This window comes from Clytia hemisphaerica, unplaced genomic scaffold (assembly GCF_902728285.1).
Source record: "Clytia hemisphaerica strain Z4C2 unplaced genomic scaffold, Clytia hemisphaerica genome assembly, whole genome shotgun sequence".
Taxonomy (NCBI): domain Eukaryota; kingdom Metazoa; phylum Cnidaria; class Hydrozoa; order Leptothecata; family Clytiidae; genus Clytia; species Clytia hemisphaerica.
This window is the reverse complement of record NW_027103394.1, coordinates 1,420,939-1,443,812: the sequence shown is the minus strand read 5'-3', so window position 1 is coordinate 1,443,812 and position 22,874 is coordinate 1,420,939. Positions and strand designations below refer to the sequence as shown.

General features: G+C 36.3%; 2 protein-coding genes and 1 long non-coding RNA gene across 3 annotated transcripts; 1 reads left to right on the top strand and 2 right to left on the bottom strand.

The window, feature by feature from the left end:
• The first annotated feature begins 7 nt into the window (after nucleotides 1-7).
• On the top strand, nucleotides 8-2,847 carry LOC136824910 (uncharacterized). The gene is made up of 2 exons (XR_010849191.1): nucleotides 8-846; nucleotides 1,320-2,847. It is a non-coding gene; the product is annotated as an uncharacterized lncRNA (long non-coding RNA).
• Nucleotides 2,848-14,153: 11,306 nt separating this feature from the next.
• On the bottom strand, nucleotides 14,154-17,276 carry LOC136824958 (latent-transforming growth factor beta-binding protein 4-like). Its single transcript, XM_067080942.1, has 5 exons — nucleotides 17,149-17,276; nucleotides 16,650-16,799; nucleotides 15,984-16,109; nucleotides 14,824-14,955; nucleotides 14,154-14,314 (listed from the first exon to the last, which is right to left on the bottom strand). The coding sequence occupies exons 3-5, from the start codon at nucleotides 16,093-16,095 to the stop codon at nucleotides 14,154-14,156; spliced, it is 405 nt and encodes a 134-aa protein (XP_066937043.1). The 5' UTR covers nucleotides 16,096-16,109; nucleotides 16,650-16,799; nucleotides 17,149-17,276.
• On the bottom strand, nucleotides 17,192-22,868 carry LOC136824909 (fibrillin-2-like). The gene is made up of 10 exons (XM_067080893.1): nucleotides 22,539-22,868; nucleotides 21,958-22,124; nucleotides 21,577-21,675; nucleotides 21,140-21,235; nucleotides 20,550-20,732; nucleotides 19,770-19,913; nucleotides 18,902-19,024; nucleotides 18,228-18,392; nucleotides 17,648-17,906; nucleotides 17,192-17,280 (listed from the first exon to the last, which is right to left on the bottom strand). Exons 2-9 carry the CDS (start codon nucleotides 22,064-22,066, stop codon nucleotides 17,674-17,676), a joined length of 1,152 nt encoding a protein of 383 aa, XP_066936994.1. The 5' UTR covers nucleotides 22,067-22,124; nucleotides 22,539-22,868; the 3' UTR covers nucleotides 17,192-17,280; nucleotides 17,648-17,673.
• Between the last annotated feature and the right edge of the window lie 6 nt (nucleotides 22,869-22,874).

The following is a 22,874-nucleotide window of genomic DNA, read 5'->3' as shown; positions in this document are numbered from 1 at the left end:
ATTCCTCTTTAACATATTTGGCTTGATACTCAATTGTACTAACTTTGTCAAGAGAGTCTTTATTTGAAAGATCGGGAAAAGCTTTTATTCATGAGATATATGCACCATTGCAATGTCTTCCACGGACTCAACAGCTGATTGGTTGAAAGGGACGTATTGACTGTTTTTACGTCACTTACAGCCAATCAGTTGTTGGGTCCCGTGATGTAATGTCAGAAGACATTGTAATGGTGCATATCACGAATACTTGTATAATCTTGTTCACATTTGCTATTTCGGAAGTATCATCGCAGTGTGATAGCTACTCCCTCCTATCTAATTATTGAATAGTGAATTATGTCAAACCTTCTTCCTCGCAATAGAAAATTCTACATAACATGGTTTGAGAGCAGATCATTTTATTTTTGCAAAAAGATATAGCTCTCGTTTTGCATAATACACGATCTCGCTGTTAGTGATTCGCACATGAATACTTCCCCCTGTTTGATATTCTCAGTATAGGTCAACGAGAAAAGGCTTTGAAAGGATAAACAGTTAAATATTTATAAGGCACTTGCTGTTTTTAACGTTTTTTGTGTTTTAATACTGGAGAGAGCTGAACTGTGTTATTCGTTTCTTTAAACATTGGAAAGCTCTATCTACACTGTCAGTGTTTTTTAAATATAATAGTTTTAGTTTTGAGGGCGATCTATTCGGGTAGAGAGTTTTTTGAATGTCTCTTTTTTAAATAAAAACTTGTCGTCTAATCAATTGATTGTATCGATATTTTTTATGAAAATTCTGACTTTTCCTATTTTCAGTTTGAAGAAGAACTTCCTGGAAAGACCAAAATATGACACTCTATTGGTGCGTTAAGCGAAACAATCTGTGACTAAATATTGTGGCAAGAACTCCCTCCCCCCCCCTAGTATAAATGTTGATGGGTGGAAAGGCTGCCACCAGAAAAAGCTCAAATCAACCCTGATTTTTTTTTTGGGGGGGGAGATTTTTTAAGAAATTGCAACATATTTTGTCACTGATTGTAGTTGATTAGTTATATATATCCGACCTGGACTTAACCCTATTAAAAAAATTGAAAATCGCAATTAAGATAAAATTTTCATGTTTATTCTTGCCGTCTGCTGATTTTTTTACTGGAATGTCATTACTGTCATTTTAGACATTTATATCTATTTGCAGCCATCATAGTTTCGACTTTTAGACTAGAAATAGCTTTCAAATTCACGTTTCTTTACACGATATTACCTCGCTTGTCTCCAAGCATCAAACAACAGTCAGAGTTATATATACTTATCGTATTTTGTTCCTTTTTTTTTCAGACGGACTCATTCATCCTGACTCACGAGAAAACACCGGTCAACGAAATCGCAGGCTTCGTTCAACCCATCCTGGACCAAGTATGAATGACTAAACGTCACATGTCAATCAAATGACGTCATATGACGTAATCTTTTCGAAAATGGGAGTGTCTTTACAATTCAAGTTTTTTTTGGCAAATTGTGCTGGCTACGACACTGTTTGGCTTAAATGACGTCACTTTCTATAAGAAATCGAACCACAGAAATTCATCGAATGAATATACCTACCAGCCCCCGTGTCGTATAGAACTCTATAAAAGCGGACCGGACATCAAGTTTACTGGGACCGAATGACACCAATCAGTCTCAAGTCAATATTATGACTCTCACAGCTTTTAGAAATATTTGACGTCATCCGATCTCGATAAACTCGGGTCCAACCCCCTTGAGTTGATTGGTTTTATTCAAAGCCTAAAAGGCCTGAGCTTTAAAGACATTTGTTACATTGTTAGTTCGATGTAAATCGAATATTTTTTATAGTTTTTTGTGGAGAAAGCGAAATGAATTATGGGAATGTTGCATTGCATTGCTTGGCAATGTTAGTGCTTAGTTTTCATATTTCGTCAAATCAGCTTTTTCTTGTTAAACGTTGTTTAGCTCTAGTTTAGACGGCCCATTTTTTGCCCTGCCTATTCTGATTGTGAATTAAAGTGGACTGTCTAAAGTCAAAGCAATGTCCTCTTTTGACGCTAATGCAATGTCTTCTTTCAAACTTTTCCAGCTTTTCAAAGCAAAGATTTTAACTACCAAGTTTGTGCCCTCTTTCTGTCTACTCTAACAATTAGAATAGGCAGGGCAGAAAGTCGGCCGTCTTAATTAGAGCTTATGGAGCAACGGTTTAAAGCGTAAAAAGCCCACTGTCCTTTATAAACCTTGGATTAAGCTGTATCCGCTATTTTTGATCGGCATTTCTTTTTAAGTGGTACCCACACAAAGAAATGTAGACCTAGTGCTATCGATACATTTACACCGCTGTTGAGTAGTGCTACCATTAGGGTACTATTTTTGCTACTTTGCCTCCTATTGAGCTCAGTGACAAGGCCATACTATTATGTTGCCTGCGTACTGTCTTCGTATAAGCTTTTATTATTGGGTTGAAACTTTTTTCAGGATTCATTTTTTTCCCTTTTTAAAAATTTTATATGTGACGTTTGTTTGTATTTTGTTTTTATTGCTTCGAGTCTAAAAATCTTTATCTACACACTTTTTAAAAAAGAGCTTATTCATAAAAATTAATTTGCCAAAGACCTGTATTTTTTACTTTTTCTTTCTCTAAAGGATAAAAATGTTACCTGTCAGGCTAAATACAGGTGATTTTTTATGATTAGTTTTCTGTTGAACTTCGCTGCTGTCGTTTTTTATTGAAATTGGCTTAACTTAGGAATTTTTTTGTTACCCTTATTATCTAATAATTCCTTTATAATTTACTGAACCAAAAAAAAAATCTTTTGTACATTTTACAATTTAAAGGAAACATGAAAAAATGAGACATTATTTTCTTGAACATTCTTCTTCCAAGATAATTTAATTTGGGCTTTCTGGTAAGTTGATTTTTCATAAGAAGAGCTTTATGTTATGACTATAAAAAACAACAAGAGGCCTAACTTTAGCCAAACTAAGACCAGCAAAACCTAAAAAAGAATCAAGGTAGATAGATCTAAATGGTACATTTTTGAGAAAAAAATTAGATTTGAAAATCTTCCAATTCATGATATGCAACACTGGAGAGTCTTCTGAGAATTTTCAAAAATTTCCACCCACTACGTCACTTTTTCTTGTTTAAGTGACGTACTCGGTGAAAAATTTCAAAAGTTCTCAGAAGACTCTCCAGTGGTGCATCTCATGAATAAGATGCTACTTTAATCTTTTTGAGTTAGCAGGGGCTAGAAATAAATTTCAATTATCTTATCGTTTCAGGAAAAATGTAAAAGAGAACTTATAAATTTTAAAAAGGATAATGTTGTTTTGATCATTATTTTTGTACATCACTTGAAGGAGTCAGCGGTATATGTGACAAAAACAACCCAATGGTGAGTGAATTTTTATATTATATTGAATATAGTCTACTACTGGCTGAACTTGTTGATAATTTTTGAAGTTTGACAGTCCGCGTAGTCAAAAACTTAAAAATGAAAACTACCATATGCTACCGGGCCACTTAATCGCGCCATCCAGTCTATCAACAAGTCTACCTCGGGCTAGTATGTATTCTGATAGAGGGGATAGTTTTAACACACGGATAAAATGTCAACACAAATGGGGAGATGGAGTTATTACAAGCTCTTGTTTGATTTGGTTGGTCGTTAACCAGTAATAAAACAATTGTGTTACTTATTCTAAAGAACCCGGCATTTTTATTACTTTAAATGACCAATAGACCTTATCGGAGTTTTTGATTTTTCTAAAAAAGCGATGCATTGTGGGATTGTTTCGAGTGTATTACAATAGAAATCTCTTAGGAATTCCTCGAGAGAATTCTATTGTAATCAACCAGAAACAATCCCACAATGCATCACTCTTTTAGAAAAATCAAAAACTCCGATAAGATCTAACTTGTTACTTTTTTCTAAAGAACGCGTCATTTTTATCACGTCAAATGACCAATTATCAAAATATCTTATAAAAACTCCATCTCATCTGGGATAAAAATGTCAAAACACTTTTCAAAGAAATATTGATTGATAGACAACTTTATACTTGATATATTATAACGTCATGAAAGTCAATACTCCGTTAATCGAATTCCAAATCACTTCTCAATATGAAGGAGGTGTTTAAATCATTTAGCTTTATAAAAACTCTTGAGTTTGTTTGGTTAGTGGGTTCAATCGATCAGAACGACCTCTAGTCAGTAGCGTGGTGGATCGACTAAAATTCGGGCAAACTGGGGAGGCAATTTTAGAAGATTTTGATTTTGGCGCCGGTATGAAAAGTAAATATTTTTTGAAAAATGACGCGAGCAAAGTGAGCACGAAAATTTGTTGGGTATTTTTTCTCTTTTTGGCCGAAAACTGCCATATCTAAGGTGTAAAAGAGCAAAGGGGCGCCGAAATTAGTAATTAGAGGCGTCTTTTTGCACCCTTTGTATTTCGGCGCCCCTTTGAAACCCCCCCCCTGCCACCACGTTACTGCCTCTAGTAGTGCTCTGGACGATTATTTTTTTTACGATTTGAATAAAACCATTTAAATTACTCTGATGTACACGCTATTTCATTAGGATTAAGCTGATTGATATACCATATAGATTCAAAAGGGAAATTGACAACCCCTGTTAATTGGCTTTCAAATATGTGTTAAACCCAATGTTAAACCCTATCTCTTTCTCCATTTCACTTAAGGAATTTATGCGCAGACTCGAAAGATTAAGGTATACTATCTGTTTGTAGGTGTTTTTTTAATAGAGTGAACAAACTTATCGAAAATTTAAAGACACTTTTTGGGGATGAAATTTCTATCGAAATCCCAATGGGGATAGAAATTCTATTATTTGCAAGTCAAAAAATCCACGATGATTTTGGAGTGCAATTCTTTTTCCATCGAATATTACATAAGGATAAAAATAAATTCAAAGCCAATGAGGCTGAAATTACAAAGTGTTTTTCCCACCGGGGAAGAAATTTTGTTCAAATTCTTTCAGTTCGGCAAAGGTTCCAACAGGCCTGTGACACAGGGGTGTATTTATCTACTGTATAAAAAATCTAATCATTGTTTTGAGAGTTCCGAACTTTTAATTTGCTTTAGATAGTTTGAAGTTGGTAAGTAAAAAAATTACTGAATTACGAAAGAAAATTCGTATGAATTCAGATAATTTTGAGCAAGTTTGGCTTAATTTTTTTTTTTTTTTTTTTTTTTTTTTTTTTTTTTTGACGTCAATTAAAGTTGAGTGAAGAGGTCTTTTTGCAGCGACAGTCAAATTCAACAAAATCTGAATTTTTCTGAAAAATCTATAAAAATCGCTCAAAAATACACTCTATTCCACCATCAAACACTCTACCAGCATCCTGATACATCACAAATGACGTCCAACCGACAAAGAAACACACCTAACCTGCTTTGTACCGGCAACGCATGTGCAGATGACAAGAATGAGGACACCCTGGCATGTTCAAAATGTAACAGACTAGTTCACTATCTATGTTCGAGGCTACCAGCGTATATGATAACTGCTTTTAACGACGACCGAAGAATACATTGTAACTTTGTATGTCAGAACTGTGTGTCGGTGTCAAAGGATTTGCTGGCCTTGATCCCTAGATCTCAACCTTCTTTAAAAACAGCGGCAGAGCTATCGAAACTGAAAGAAACAATCAAAGAAAACGAGAATACGATAAAGAAACTAAAGACAAATGAACATCATCTACTCGAAATCGTAGAGAACACAAAAAGAAGAGCTTTCACAACTAAAGAAGAAGTTATCAGATGATCCAGCCTTCCATACTGTAGAATATGTCGAGAATAAGCTCGAAAAGAAGTTAGAAGACTTTCGCACCGAAATACTGTCCACCATTAAGGAGGAGCACAAAAAATCGTACGCTGCAGTCGCTTCTGCTGGAACATCTGCTCCCTCAAATGACAACATAAAAACTGCAGTCAAACAAGTACATGAAGAGGAAGCAGCGGAGGAGAAGGATAAATCTAGACGATCGAATAACATTATAATCCATGGTGTCAAAGAATCGACAGAGGATCCTAACAAGGAGGATGAGGATTGGGTGAAAGAACTTATCGAAAATCTTCGTGTGAAAATCAACACCAAACATATGATGAGACTCGGATCTAAAGCTGACGACAAGAGTAGACCAATACTTGTTACCTTTAAGAGCGAAAAAGAAAAAGAAAGCCTATTTGGAAATCTACATGTCTTGAAAGGGAATGCCAAATACAAAGGTGTCAGCATTTGTGAAGATCTAACCCCCACTCAAAGGAAGGACTTCAAAGACCTTCTGCAGGAAGCCAAGGAAAGAAATCAAAGTGAACACGATGAAGTCTGGCGAGTCCGTGGGGTCATCAAAAAAACGGCTTCCGCCTCAAGAGGGTAAAGACCAACGGCCCAAATCAACAATAAATTCAACAAAAGAAAAACCAAAAACAAAAAAAAAAAACCGTAAAAGAAGTAAGAAGCAAAACCAAAAACCATACCAAAAAATCAAAGGACACAACAAAGCTAATATCACATCTACCAACAATATTAAAGTTCAAAAAAGACATAAGAATTCTCTATGCTAACGCCGATCAATTTACATCTGGAAAATTAATTGAATTACAAACCCATGTACAGAAGAAAAACCTCATCTGATTGCAATATGTGAAGTGAAAACGAAAGTAGGCCAGCTGAAACATCTACACGAATACGAATTTGGGGAGTACACGCTCGTTAATCAACAAAATGTTGACACTAACAAGGGACGTGGTATCATCATATTATCGCATAATAACTCCATCAAGCATTTAATTGTCAGGTCTTCAACAGTTGAATTTGAAGAAGCTTGCACTATCGAAGTTCGTCTTGCAGATAAAGATCTGTTGGTGTTTGCTTGTCTTTATCGTAGCCCAACAAAAACCAGATCGTCTGACGAAAAACAATGCCAAGCTGAATTCTCTTGTCAAGTCCATCTCCCTGGACAAGAAGTACTCTCATAAAATCCTCATTGGTGATTTTAACTATCCAACAATCAATTGGGAGAATTGGACCACACCCCATAACGAGGAGAGTAAGGAAGAACAATTTCTGGATGCGGTGCGTGATTCTTTCTTACACCAACATGTCGATGAGCCGACAAGATGCCGTGGATCTGATGATCCGTCGACCATCGATTTAATCTTTACAGATGAAAAGAATCAAGTTCGTGATCTACAGTACCTAAGCCCGCTTGGAAGAAGCGACCATAATGTTCTAGCTTTCAACTTCACAGCTTACACTGAGCGCAAATCAAACTCAAAACGTTATGCGTATAACCTGGGAGACTACGCCACCATGAAACAAGAAGCTAGTGTATGGTCTAGAGAGTTTCTTGAAGGCATAGATCAAATGCCAATAAGGGAAACTTGGAATTTATTCAAAAGTAAGCTGTTGGAGCTTAGGAATCTTTATGTGCCATTGAAAGAAATTGATCGTCAGAGTTGGAGAAGAAAAGGATCGATACCAATAGGAAGAGACCTACAGATAGAAGTAAGTGAAAAACGACGACTACACAGGAAATGGGCTAGATCGTGCCCCATTGAAAAAAGACGCAACCGTCAAATCTACATAACAACAAGAAACAGAGTGAATCGCATGATGACAAGAGCTCGTCGAAACTACGAACAAAACATTTGCAACAAAGCCAAGTCCAATCCGAAAGTTTTCTGGTCACACGTGCGAAGTAAGATGAAATCTGCTAGCGGAGTTTCCTCTCTTCTAGAAAAAACACCAAAAGATAAATCATCCCTGCGGCACGAAGATAATGAAAAGGCAAATATTCTCCAAAAACAGTTCTGCAGTGTTTTCACTAATGAACCAGAAGGTGAAGTCCCTGATTTTCCAAGCAGGACCGAGGAAATTATTGACGATATCGTCATAACCAAGGAAAATGCTATCTAAGAAAATTAAGGAGCTTGATACCAATAAATCACTCGGTCCCGATGAAATCCACCCGAAAATGCTAAAAGAGCTTGTAGACGAGATCGCAGAACCTCTTTCCCGTATAATGAACAAGACCTTGACTGAAGGAGAATTACCTGAGGATTGGAAACTTGCCCACGTTACTCCTATTTACAAAAACAAAGGTGCTCATAATCTAGCAGTCAACTATAGACCAGTGAGTCTAACATCAGTAGTTTGTAAACTAATGGAGTCAATCTTAAGAGAGCATATCACAAGATACCTTACAAACCTAAAGTTGCTATCCAAAAAGCAATACGGCTTCATCAGCAGACGTTCTACTGTCACTCAACTACTGATGTATATAGACAAATGCTGTGAAAGTATGTCGGAAGGTAAAGTCGTCGACCTGCATTATATTCGATTTCGCGAAAGCGTTTGATACCGTGCCCCATCGCCGACTTTGCAAAAAGTTAGAAGGATATGGAATCACCGGAACAACCAAAAATTGGATAACATCTTTTCTCAAGGGACGAAAGCAACTAGTGAAAGTGAACCAATCTCACTCAAAGCTAGACGATGTAATCAGCGGTATACCACAAGGAAGTGTATTAGGACCTCTACTTTTTGTGCTGTATATAAACGATCTTCCTGACAAAGTTGTTTCCGACCTATTACTTTTTGCAGATGACACGAAGATATTCAAAGAGGTCAATTCCATCAATGATTCTCTTGTCATTCAGAAGGATGTAGACACATTGAATGAATGGTCTAAAGATTGGCTCTTAAAGTTCCATCCCGATAAAATGTCATGTTTTAACACTTGGCAAACTAGCTAACATAAAGCACGCACATCCTTATTCTCTCGCTGGTAATCAACTGGAGCATGTTTTCGAGGAGAAAGACTTGGGAGTTTTGGTGGATGCTGAGCTGATGTTTTGAAGAACATATAGCCAACAGGTAAACAAAGCGAATTCGACACTTGGTATTTCAAAGGGGGTTTAATAATCTTACTCCAAAGACCATAACGACACTATACTCCGCCTTTGTGAGGCCGCACCTTGAGTACGCGCAGTCAGTCTGGGTCACCCAAACTACGCAAAACTGTGAACATGCTCGAGGGAGTCCAAAGACGAGCTTCAAAACTTATCCCAATATATCGACACCTCCCGTACAGTGAAGGCTAAAAAGGCTTGGATTACCAACCCTCGAATTTCGGAGACAGTTTTGTGATATGGTGCAGGTCTATAACACTCTTTCCTTTTACGACAAAGATACTATACCTTCAAAACTAATCAGCCGTTGCACGTCCTAAACGAAGACATTCCAAAGAGCTTTTACCAAACTTTGCTAATGACGGCTTCAATGGACCCCCCAAACTAAATCGTTTTACTATAGATGTGTGCCAACGTGGAATAAACTACCAAGAGAAGTTGTATCCGCACAAACGATTAAGTCGTTTAAAGAGAAACTGAATGATGCATGGAAAAACCACCCACAAAAATTTGTTACAAGAGGAATGTGAAAGAAGATCGGTTAGAGGCCCATCGTGAGCCTAGCTTGTAAATCTGTATAATAATAAAATTATACAATATATTAATGTTTGGGGTTCTAACAAAAAAAGACGTAATATTCGATACACGTTTTTTTTTTATTAGAACCTAGTTTATAAGAACATGTAGGCTGAAATTCGTCGAAAAATTAAGAACATCTTAAGAACATGCCCAGCCTCAGTTTGGAAAAAAATGACAAGAAACTACATTTTTTTCCTCTTTTTAAACAGTTTTAACCGAATTTAGGGGTGGATCTTCAAAAGTCGAGAGTCAAATATTGTCCAAATTTTGCCAAATTTAAGTGCTCTTTATTTTGTATCATATTGTCGATTTAGAGTAGTCTGAAAAATTAAGAACGCATTTAAGAACATTTTAGGCTGAAAATTGCTAAAAAAATAAGCACATCCAGGCTCAGCCAAATTTTAGGTGTTCTAATAAAAAAAAAAACGTGTACAAGGAGAGCCAAAATTGGGAAAAAATTACACGTTTTTTATAAGAACAAACTACATGAGAACATAAGGCTTCGATGGCAAACATGTTGAGAACAAGTTAAAACATTTTAAGGCTTTGTGGACTCTATTTTATAAGAAATTGAACAAAAATACTCACAAAATGGTGAAAATAGGAACATGTTTGATACGTATTTATGCTTGATCGTCTCAAAAAGTTAAAAAAATCCGAAGTTTTCAAAAACTTTAATTGATTATATAAAAAAGTGTATAAGAAGAGAAGGAATGTTCAAACAGACTGCCTACATTATTGATTGTCGAATTCATTGGTTTTGAATGAAAACACACGTTTTTTTTTATAAGAACAAACTATATAAGAACATAAGGCTTCGAGGCCCAAAAATTCAAGAACATTCTAAGAACATTCTAAGGCTTTGGAGACTTAAAAACATGAATTTTCTTAAGAAATTACATCAAAATGCTCAAAATATGCTGAAAATAAGAACATTTTAAGAACATTTTTAGGCTTCAAATCCAAAAAACTAAGAACATCCGAAGGCTTCGAAAATTTTTGACGTTCTTATAAAAAAAAACGTGTACATGCGATAAAACAATTAATCATTTATCAAACCATTTCGTCAGATTTAATCTTACTTGCTCAAACAGAATGAATCTTGTGCACGTAGATTAAATCAAGTTGAGAAAAAGCAGGTAGTAAAGATGGATACGACTTTATCCCTTGAATTTCTTGAAAGTCCTACTATACACGTTTTTTTTATAAGAACATCTAAAATTTTTGAAGCCTTCGGATGTTCTTAACTTTTTGGTTTTTAAGCCTTTACTAGTAAGATATTCTTAGAATTTTCTTTATTTACTCCATTTTGTGACCATTTTTACCCATTTTCCCAAAAAAATCGGGTTTTTTCGAGTCTGCAAAGCCTTAAAATGCTCTTAACTTATTTTTAGCATTTAGGCCATCGAAGTCTTATGTTCTTATAGTTTGTTCTTATTGAAAAAAAGACGTTTATGACCTTGTCTAGTGTATACATGAAAAAGATTAAATAAATACAGCATCACTGTCTTATCAATCATGGTGGAAAATTTTGTTTCGAGCTCAAAGTTTTTTCAGCATTCATAGTTTGGATCAATCAAACCGCCTCCATCTGCCTCCATCCTTGTGGGTGGAGGTATGGGTTTGGGTTTTGTAGGGACCGAAGTCGACTGGGTACGAGATTAGGTAGGGGCCTAATTTAATCAATTATTTCTGTATATGCAAATATCTCTTGATTAAGGCTTGTAACTCGAGAAGATATACTAGTTTTTATTTAATTCTCTTTCATGGGAAAACTTTCTCGTTTCAGTTTTCCGCTAAACGACATTCAAAGATCAATTAATATGGCTTGCAATCAATGGTATATTCTTTACATTAATTGCTTTTTTATGACCTTCCGAATTGTAGCAATCAACTCAAAATTGAATAGGAATGCAACATCAAAATGCAATCAAATAGAAAGTTGTTGTTAATTTTGGTGCATTTAGCACTCCATTGCTTTTCCTTAATATCCTGAAATGAAAAATTAATTTCTGTTTTTAAAAAATACGGAACTCATCAAGGAATTCCGCTAGTATTCTACCCTTATAACTCGGATTTTAAAGGCTTCCTTCGATTCTCATTTTTTTAATTTCAGGGTAAAAAAAATGAAGTTCTCCAGCATACCTGAGTATATGAACATGCTGCAGTAGAGAGGATTCAGATTTTTTATACACTTTTGTAAGCTGTATTTGTTCTAAATGTTGACATTAAAACAATTTTTTGTTTATCCTTGTCCCGTCAACTCCCTTTTATTTTGAACTCAAATTACAATATTTTTATTACCATGCATCATGAAATAAATTATGCTACATTTTAATAGAGAGAACAATAGATGGAACCATTTTAATGTATGACTAATTAATGTGCATTCAAATGACCATAAAAGTCTAATTCCAACCGGATACACTCCAGCAAGGTGTATTTCTCTTCAAAACACAAACCAACACAGATTCTTTTTTATACAAGCATACTTGATATTGTTATTTTCATGTCCATAAAATTTAGTTAGGGTTGAAAATATTCTGCAAAAATCAGTTACCTTGAAAATTAGTATCCTTATTTAAGGTAATTAAAATCATTTATCAAATTTGAAAATATCTGTGCTTTTGTCCAATTAATAGATATTCTTTTTCATACTAAGGTAATTCGACTGTATTAACAAACAATCAAATATTCAAAGTGGACCACAAAAAAGTATAGGGGTTTAATCACTAACTATGTGCGTAATAAGGAATTTATAAAGTCAAATTCACACTTTTAGGGACACAGTTAGCCATCAAATCCTCATACTTTTTGTAATTCATGGCCAGTGTTCCGCCTATCTTCGGACATTACTATGACTTTTAGAACATCAATAGTACCAAGATTTTCCCACTTACCGACACAGGCGTTATTGACGTTCTTGGCGTATCCTTTGTTTGCAAATACATGTATCTTTGCCACCGCTCAACATACATTTTCCATTCGTACATTTATTGTCAATGTCAAAACATTCTTTGTCACCTATGATGATGTTTAAAACATTGGATAAATAGACTATGCTATCCTCTGTTTGAGGGATAGTAAAGGCGGAAAAATATATGTGCGCGGGGTTTACAGCCGTAATGGGCGGTTGACAAAAAAATAGTGGCAACATCGTAAAAAATGTCCGTCACTGTTTACTTCGCCCCAAGCTAACCTCCGTTTTTAAATTAATCATGGCCTGTACATTTTTTAAAAAACATGTGCACAAAATGGTAAAAATCTCATTGATAATACATCGTTGGGAAAATAAGATAAGAGGTTTTCACATTAAGAGCAATACTTCGAAATACATAATTAATCAAAGAAAAAAAACTAATAATTTTATTTAGACTGTAGAAAATTTCGATCAGGGCAGCTTCCTGATTGTCTCTTTTTATTAAGCTATAAAGATTGGCCGTCAATAAGAACGAAGGTCTGATTTGAACAACTCGACCATACAAAAGACTCTGGGACTAGAAAATAGTCCAAACGATATCTCCTTTGTGCTGACAATGCTCATGCTCAGCGCTAGTCTTTTTAGTATTGTTCAACAAACTTAAGTTTGGGGCCATCCATATAATGCGTAGGCTGTGAAGGGTGAGAGGGGGTTTAGCAAAAGTCTAGCGTATGAGGCTCTCATTTCTATTGTTCTCTGCGTACAAGGGGGGGGGAGCAATGAAGTATAAGCCCGAAAGGCTAGAATCGAATCGAATTTTAACCTTTCTCAGGCAAGAAAAAGTGAAACTATACCAGGCGGACCGCGCTAGGCCGCGCAACTTTGGTAGGATTTGGTAGGCTTCAAATCCTACTAAGGAGATTCGATTCTAGTCCTTCGGGCTTATACTTCATTGTGACTCCCTCAAATATTTGAAAGTTTTTGAGTACATACTATATGGATTACCTATTTTAAAGTTTATGGAATATCTTACCGTCAGTATCGTTCTTGTTTTTGTTCTTCAATTTTTCTTCGATTTCAGTGATGGTTTTATTGTCACCTTTCGATTGACTCACCACACTGTCATCATCGTCACAAACGAGAGCGGAGTATGCATCTAAAGGAAAAGAAGTTTAATGTCACAGGTAACGTCAATGGATTCTTTTCTCACAGATCTCTTTTCCTCCCTATCCCAGTGGGTATAAAATTTTTTGTATCAAAATGAATAGAAATTGTATTGTATCCAACTAAAAAAAATCAGTTGAGATGATTTTTTGAGTGCAATTTTTCACATTGAATTTAAACGAGGATGAAATCAAAGTCATTTTCCAGTGCGGCTGAATTGTAAGGTATTTATCCTAGCGGGACCAAATTTTGGCCAAATTTTTCAGTGGGTCAGGATTTTTGACACGAGGGTATTATTATGCTGAGCACACTTGTATGCATTTCATCGATATGGTAAAAAACGCAGAGGGAGAATGATATTGAAAGAAAATTAACATTTCTGAAAATTTTGGTAGCCACAGCAATCCTGACGGCTATCTATAAATACTGAACGAAAAGAAATACGAAAATTCGAGCCAGGAACCTCTAGTGCTAGCTAGCTTATCATTAAACTGTTTGAACTGTACGGACTGTACGAATGTGGGTTGTGATGACAACTTGTTTTAGGAACTATTATCTTACCTTCTTTCCAAAGTAGGGCATCGTTCACACTGTCCGTTTCCAAAAGCGCGTCCTGGGTTTCCACAACAGCAATCTCTCTTTGACGTTGGTGCATCGAATTCATCGAAACAGAATGAACCAGAGAATTTGGCGTAACATTTGCCGTTGGTTGTCATCGCTGAAAATTATGAAATGCAAAGTTTTTATCATCACTTTATAGGGTATAGGACTTGGATTGGCCTTTTCCAGAGCAAGAACGTTCATATAAGAGTTGCAGGAATGTAATTTAGTTATCTTTTTTAATGCTAGGTCCTTCATAGGAAACCTTTCCTCTCCAAAAGTCCTTTTTAGTTTGATTTACTCAAAACAAGATGGAGAAGGATATAACTACCATACTATCTAAAACATTTCAGGTCCAGAATTCCTAACAAATGAAATATCAAACGAAAAATACACTCTTCTCGAGATAAATCAATAACATTGCAGGCCTCGTTTTCAAATGAAATAATTATTTAAAATGACATTTAAAATTTTTTCCTAGAAGACTGTTTTCAATTTTTATACAAGACCGCAACCGCTTGCAAGATCTAACGTTATTGCAGTATCTTGGCAACAATATTGAAAACAGGATCGCAATCATTTATATACATTTCGAGAAGAGCGTTTTCAGTGTAAGCAAAGCCTTACCTCGGCAACGGTATCCGTTATCAACCTTGACAAGATCAAAGCCCGAATTACACTGGCAAGTATATCCGATATTATCATTGGTGTTGACACATGTACCGAATTGACACAGTCCTCCGATTTGATCGCAAACACCTGTACAGGAAGAAAACACAATATCAGTCACACTAAATTCCAAGAAATTAAAGTTGTCAAATTTCCAGGGTAATTCACGAAAATCTCTGATCCAAATATTATCATTTTTGTTCGACCGCAGTCAACACCATATTTTCGATAAGCGTCCATGTCACTAAGATTAAAGCCCGTGTAACATTTAGTTTTGCAAATGTTATAGTAATTAAAATGATTTATTTCAAAGATTGTAACTAAATCTTATTCGCGACTTCAAATAGCCCAACGTTGTGTAGCTAATCTCAAAACAGATCGTCCATTATGCGCATACCAAGCTCTGCTCTAAAGGGGTATGGCGAATGTGACAATCCGAACCTTGTGGTTCAACCAAAACCAATGAAGTATAAGCCCGAAGGGCTAGAATCGAATCTCTAACCTTTCTCAGGCAAGAGAAAGTGAAGCCTTAAAAATATACGCTTTATTTTTGATGACGGATTGAATCTAGCAATTCCTTTGTTTTCGAGTGATATATTTTTCGCAATTAAGCGGTAAATTTTTATTTCAATCTGCCATTTATGTAAAAACCAGGCGGGTCGCTCAAGGCCGCGCAACTTTGGTAGGATTGTTGGCTTCACATCCTACCAAGGAAATTCAATTCTAGCCCTTCGGGATTATACTTCAATGACCAAAACATTCAAAACCGCGCTTGAAAACGAAAGCTAAAGCGACTGGGTTCTAATGTTTATGCTTTTAATTGGCGCGTGATTTTGGTGTAATTGATTTGTTTTAGCTAATAATCGCGCTCAAAAGCTCATTTAATATTCATCCTAAGTGTCGTTGAAAAAGTTCAATTTAGCTAATTCTCTTAACGGAGCCATGACCTTTAGAGTGAATACGTGTCATGCGCGGAATATCAGAATCTGCTCGGAGATTATTGGGTAACAGGTTTTATTTCAAACGATAAACCAAACAAGCCACACGCAAGCAAAAAAAGGATCTAATACCTATTTTGAAACACATATCTACCTTTTCTACCTCCTCCATTTTTTTACCTCCTGTTCCAGTTCCGCTTCCACCGGTTCCACTTCCACCGGTTCCACTTCCACCTGTTCCAGTGCCGGTTCCAGTTCCAGTTCCGGTTGTAGGTTCATCGGCACATCCCATCTTGCTGTATTCCTCTACAAAAACAGAATACAAGACATGAACAATTGGCATTCCAAATTAAATTAAAAAGCTTTTCATGACAGTAACCCCTTATCAAAAGATTCGGTATAGATCTTGAGTGTAAATTTGTCGATTCGGGCACTTTATTGTCTTTAAACGAAAGCTTTGTTTACTAAAATAAATGTCGGCAAAAAGATTAGCATGGTTTATGTTAAGGAAAAAAAGAAGACTATCTAAACAAACTGTTGATATTACAAGTACACGGCTTTACGAAGCCTGTTCCATCCCGTTCACAGAAAATTCATTATATGTACAGGGGGTCCTTTAACTCTTCGAACCTCTATAACTCGAATGTCTCCTAAACTCAAACAAGTTTTGTGGGCCCTTGGTTAAAAATGCCTTATAAACCTTATTCCATAAGTCGAAATCTCCTTAACTCAAACAAATTTGTGCTCCCCGTGCGGATTCGAGTTATGGAGACTCTACTGTATATTGAACTTTGCGTTATCTTTAAGCGAAAACAAATTTGGATCTACGGGCAGCACTCAATTTACCTGTTCCACGGACGGGACAATTTGCGTTACAACTATCGCCAAAAGAACGGTGAGGCTTTTCGCAACAACATCTTCGACGTTCAACTTGTCGTCCACTCGCCAGCACAGTGCAAGAATCACGATCAAAACATTGGGAAAATTTGCCAGTTTCTAAAAGAAAGAAGGTTTAACATTTTGGTTGAATTTTGGAAGAATTATGGTTGAGGAATAACTAGTAATAGATGTAACTTAAACTATTAAACAAGAAAAAAGCTTTAAGCGAGTACACCTAGACAACTCAAACTTACAATTCTTGTTTTTAGATAGTTTAGTAAGCTGGATACAGAAGCTCAGACACACTATTCTACACATAGATAAGCGATAGACAAAGACTCTCACAAGAGAGTAACGCCTCTAACACAACATCACATTTGTTCAAAGTACACTTGAAAAAACAACTGCAAAACCCTAAATTCCTTCCCCAAATCATGAAAAATCAGTAAAGAGAATTGTGACTAACCGATACAGCGCTTTCCGTTAACTGCAGTGTCCGGCTTAAATCCAGCATTGCAATCGCATCGGAAGTTGTTTCCCACGTCAACACAGGTGCCAAATTTGCAGGCGTTTGGATTATCAGAACATTTGTTGGATCCTGAAAAAAACAAAATGAAAAGTTTCAAGAAATCTGTAAAATGTGTGATGCAGCCTGGAAACAGATTTTTTTCTCCCCAACACGCCGGAATTCTAAAGCTTTCTCTCGACCACTATTTAAGAAAAGTTTAGAAAACGAAGATCTAAAAACAATCTAACTATCTCAAGTTTCAGAAGATGAGCAGGTCATTCTTTATGAAGCGAAGATTTTGAAGAACAGCTTAAAAGTTAAGAATATTGAATTGAGCCTAAAAGTTTCAAAAATGACAGTCGGGACTTTTATACTTAGCCAAAGGCAACGTTGTATTTATATTTTATCAAAAGTTTTTTTGGAAGTTTTATGAAATTGCACGTATTGAGAATCTAACCTTTTCCAGTAGTTGGGTCGGTTGGGTCAGTGGTTTTTGCCATTTCCGCCATCACCACCGCCCGTAATTACCGCCTCCAGTATTACCATTACCGCCATCAGTACCACCGCCAGTAGTACCGCCTCCTGTATTTTTCCGCCCTTCCCTTCGACAACATCTGTGACGTTGGCTTTCTTTCCATCTCCGATTCCACCTTTTCCATCTCCACCGCACCCGATGTTTCCGGTGTCTCCAGGACAGGCCAATGCACGGTAATTGACTGTAGAGAGAAAATGATTCGTATTACAGTTTTTAGACTAGTTCTTGTTTATCCTATGTGGCCAACCAATTATAGTCGAGAAAAGGTATTAATTATTTCTAAGATAAACAAAATGTCTAAAGATATGCTTTTTTTAGCAAAAAGAAAAGAAGACGAAACAGAAATGAATGTTGTTGAAAAAACGAATTCTACCGCAAAGCCACTTTCTAATAGGGACATTCTAATTCGGAAACAAGTTTTACGTTTAGTAATAATTTTGCAGTCTGAAGCTAACAAACGAGAAGAAAAACACAACTGTTGTATTGTAAACATCCACTATACCTGAGCATCTTTTTGGGCATTTGATGCAACTATTTCCATTGAGTAGCTTGAAACCATGAGCTTCACTTGCACAACAACATTTATCCATTGTGGTCACACCAGCTGCTTGCGAACTGCATTGTCCATTGTTTGCATTCAAGTAGCAATGACCCAACCTTTCAATAGCTGTGTAGAAAGTCAATATATTAGTTTTAGCTAAGGTTACGAACACACTTCTGTTCTTAATGATACGGACTATCGTCATCATGGATAATTAGAAGAGAGCTGAGACTCTAAACAACGAACCTTTTACAGTCAAAGGCTAATGTCTCCTCAAATATGAGATAATAGGAAAAAAATCACAAAATGGGATTGCTGTTTTTTTTACAGTTTGCTGAAACCAAATAAGACTTTCAGGAGAGAGATCTTCAGAAAACAGATCCGAGCTTTTTAAAAATCTACACTTCAAGCTATATGCGAATACAGCCAACTCTCATTAATTCGAACCTCTGTCATTAAATATTTCTGTAATTCGAACTAAAATGTTGGTCCCCTCAGCTAAAAAATGGTTCAAATTACTCTTTGTAATTCAAATCTTTCTCTAATTCGAAGAAAAATTTTTGTCCTTTGAAGGTCGAATTAGAGAGAGTCAACTGTATTTAAAAACGAACCAAGGTCAATAAAGTACTCCCTACCTTTGCAACGTTTTCCATTGGCTGTTGGTTCATAACCTTCATTACATTGGCAATGAAAGTCTCCATCTGTATTCACACATTTACCGAATTCACAAAGTCCTTTGTTTCGGCATTCATTCACGTCTAAGAAAATAAAGGGAATCATAAATGATATTTTCTACATCTCCCTGGATATACGCAGTGTTGCAACTAGCTTTGGTTAATCTTGAGGGAATGCCTGGTAGTTGATATGAATTTTACGAAATGTCTAGTTTCAAGGCATGTTATTGGGACGACAAAATTTTTTTTATAATTTGAGAAAGTACATTACATTACGAACGTATACTACTAACCAAAACGAACACAGAAAAACAAATAGATCCTTCCCCGCAAGGCACAGAGTGATATCGCCAGGGGTTCGGTTTGAAAACTCAATTAGACGAATTTCCGTCTAAAAGTTGCAATACTTTATAAGAGATAAAATCACCAATAGAGTTGAGTCTTGCATATTGGTTGAAAAATGATGAGGGATTCCCGAGCCTCATAGTTGAAATCACCGTGTTCACAGCACTAAGCTTTGGAGACACTGGCCAAGCAAAATATTTGATTGGAGATTTTTTGAAAGCGGTACCCTAATGGTAGCAGCACTGCAATAACTTTTTTTGCGGGTACCACTTTAAAAATAAACTCCGATCGCAAAGGTGGCGGATATGGCTCAGTCCAGGGTTTATGAAAGTTAGTTGTTTGTAAAATGATACGAATTATGAAGAACTACAATGCTCATTTTGTGGCAGCGGACGTGATAATAATAATAATTTCAAATTGAAAGAATATCCTCTTTACTTAGCGGACTTAAAAATAATTTTAGATTAAAAGAATATCTTCTTACCAATGCAAGCAAACTTGTCGGCGACATATACTCGTCGTGTGTCGGCACCACAGAAACATTTGTAGCTTCCAACGGTATTGACACAAGTACCGAGCGAACAGATATTCGGGATGTGTCGGCATTCATCGACATCCTCGCATAAACCTGATGATTAAAAGTATGTTTTTTATAAACAGTTGGTTTTCTTAACAAAGCCGGCGCACAGGGAGCTATCCCTAGATCTTATCGGAGTTTTTGACTTTCTCTAAAAAAGCGATGTATTGTGGGATTGTTTCGGGGATATTACAATAGAATTCCATCGAGGAATTTCCGAGAGATTTCTATTGTAATAACTCCAAAACAATCCCACAATGCATCACTGTTTTACTTTAGAAAAATTAAAAAACTCCGATAAGGTCTATTGCAATGCCTTTTTTCATTGCTAAGAAAAAGTTTCAGTTTGCTAGATTTCTGTTGATCTTTTACAGTCTCATAAATCAAATGAGCCACGTCCAGACATAGTGGACTACGTCTCACAGTATGTGAATGGCAAGTCTGTCCGAAACAGAGATTGAAGGAAAAAAATCACTCATAAAGTTGGGAAATAAAAACGACGAATCAATGTGACCTTGCCCTCATCTTACCCAGCACCGAATTTTGCTGTGAGTTCGTTTTTCATTTTTTAAATCAGATTTCATGAAAATATAAAACAGAGCTGATCCAGCAGCCTAAAAAATTAACTATTTATCGAGTGGGATTCAACTTATCGTAGAGTTTTGAAATGTAAAATAAGAACCTTACCTGTTTTAGGGTTTTTCAAGAAGCCTCGTTTGCATTCTCGTTTCTCGGGGCAACGTTGACAAGGGATGTTCCAGCCGGCCCCGATGGTTGCACAACACGATTCACGCGTGCATTTGACACCTGTCAATGCGTTCTTGCAACGTTTGTTCTCAATCTTTGTGAAGCATGCGCCAACACGGATGTCTTGAAAAGAAAACGTGATTCAGTGTTTTAAACGAGAGTTTCAAAGTTTTCAAAGCTTTATCAAATGGATCAATCAACTGCCGACTGGTATGACTAGGAAGTGTGAAATTTTTTGATAGTCACCAATCGTATTAACCACACTATAAAATTAATTTTCAGAGTTTCCAGAAAGATGCGATTCTAAGCAGTGGTAAAAGCAAGGTTATTTGTTTGAGACGGAAAATGGATTTTCACAGAAAATTAGAACAAATTCTTGAAATTTTGGTGAATTAGCAGAATTTTGAGACGGAAAAGCCTTTTTAAATACTTCAATGAGGCGGAAATCATGTCTGCAACGGAAGAAAATTTTACATTGTTTAAGGCCTCAATGAAAGTAAGAAAACTGGTAGACAATTGATCCACTATACCTCGTTCACATTGGTTTCCAATAAAGCCCTTTGCACACGAACATTTCTCTGCTCCAATGCATTTTCCTCCGTTCAAACATTCTTTCTGACAGATTGCTACAATGGAAAAAACACATGAAGTATCAGAAATATTATTAAATGAATTTTAGAGGTACAAAGACAATAATACTATACTGATAATAGACCCAAACTGTTAGCCCAAGATTTCAGAGCCATTGTTTAATTAGTTAAACCGTTTTGTATTTTGAGTTTTAATGCTTTGATTTTTCTAAGATTCGAGCATAGATAAATGGTTATTAATGAAATAACGTGGAACTGTAAAAAATGTGGTATCTGAACTCGATTTTTGACGAAAGCTTGATAAATTACAGAAATCTCAAAGTGAAGACTTAGGGAAAGCCAAAATCTCGAAAAGCTTCATGGTAAAGGGTTCTTACGTTTTTCACATCGGAGACCAGCGAATCCGGTTGGACAGACACAGTTGCTGGCTCCATTACATCGCCCATTGTTCAAGCATTGGCAAACTCGGCGTTGTCCTTCAAATAAGAAAATTAAAGATTTAGAGGGAAAACAAACGGAGATCTAAGAGACAGATTGACTTCGGTATGTTAATTTTTTCAAAGAGGATGTTGTGAATCTGATGTGAAGAATTGTTAACAAAATGATGGTTAACAAAATTAAAAGCTTTTGAAGTTGCCACATTGCCTTCAAAAGGCAGTCAAGCAAGTCAGTAGGAACCATACTTGATATTGTTCAGAAAAAAATCTTGAAAGGTTTTAGCGTTATCTTAGAAAAATTATTAGGAAAACATTGCTTACCTCCACAGCTAGATCCAAAGTTACGGCCACCGAAACATTTACAAGAATTGGGGCGGTAACAGTAGCCACCTCCACCACAAGGGTTTCGGCAAACTGGAACAATACACATTGTGTTTCTTCGTGATCGTTGCCAGCCAGGACAACATCCACCTCCACATTGGTTAGGTCTAAACCAATCAGAATAATGTATTTGGGAAATTAGCCAATCAGAAATGAAGAAAAACAAAAGATCAACCAAAAAATGGAAAAAGCGTCATCAAAAGAACGTCATTATCGTCAGCCAATGAAATGAATTCTTGTCTTATCTTATGGTGTTCAGCTCAAAAGATTTGACTTAACAATTAATAGCAGTAACTAGATAGCAAATCTCCGTTATTAGGTTATACATGACTTTGAAAATAAAATGTAACTCTCTCTAATTCGAATCTCTGTTTTTAGAATATTTCTGTAATTCGAGATAAAATACTGGTCCCCTCAGCTGGAAAATGGTTCAAATTACTTTCTGTAATTCAAATCTTTCTGTAATTCAAATAGAATTGTCCAATGAAGATCGAATTCGAGAGTCAACTGAAAAAACTTACCCGAAAGTTCTTCGTGGTCCTTGTGAGCCTCCACCATTTTTTGTTGTTGTCCGAAATTGTTTTGTTGTCCGCTTCCTGGAAGTTGTGGGTTCCTTGCGACAGGTGGTAATTGTGGTGAAACGACTTGTGCACCGCCTCGTGGGAGGGTTTTTGGGACCACTTGTCCGTTCGGTAATCGGATTACTTGTTGGTTGAACGGGTAACGTTGTCCTTGGTTTGGAATGACTTTAGGTTGTCCGTTCGGGATACCTTGTGGGTAAATCGGTTTTCGGTTTTGGGATGGTTGCGGGAAAATGGGTCCTCTGTTTTGGGATGGCTGCGGGAAAATAGGTCCTC

Bases quoted from the DNA above. Each gene is read 5' to 3' on its own strand.
- LOC136824958 (XM_067080942.1), bottom strand. From the start codon at position 16,095: ATGGGATGTGCCGATGAACCTACAACCGGAACTGGAACTGGAACCGGC. The intron at 14,956-15,983 runs GTAAAAAAATGG...CTTCCTGTACAG, and splicing joins AAGCGGAACTGGAACAGGAG to GTGTTTGCGATCAAATCGGA. The intron at 14,315-14,823 runs GTAAGGCTTTGC...CATAATTTTCAG, and splicing joins TAACGGATACCGTTGCCGAG to CGATGACAACCAACGGCAAA.
- LOC136824909 (XM_067080893.1), bottom strand. From the start codon at position 22,066: ATGTGTATTGTTCCAGTTTGCCGAAACCCTTGTGGTGGAGGTGGCTAC. The intron at 20,733-21,139 runs GTATAGTGGATC...TTTCTTTTCAAG, and splicing joins TGGAAACCAATGTGAACGAG to ACATCCGTGTTGGCGCATGC. The intron at 19,914-20,549 runs GTAAGGTTCTTA...TTTAATCATCAG, and splicing joins CTTGAAAAACCCTAAAACAG to GTTTATGCGAGGATGTCGAT.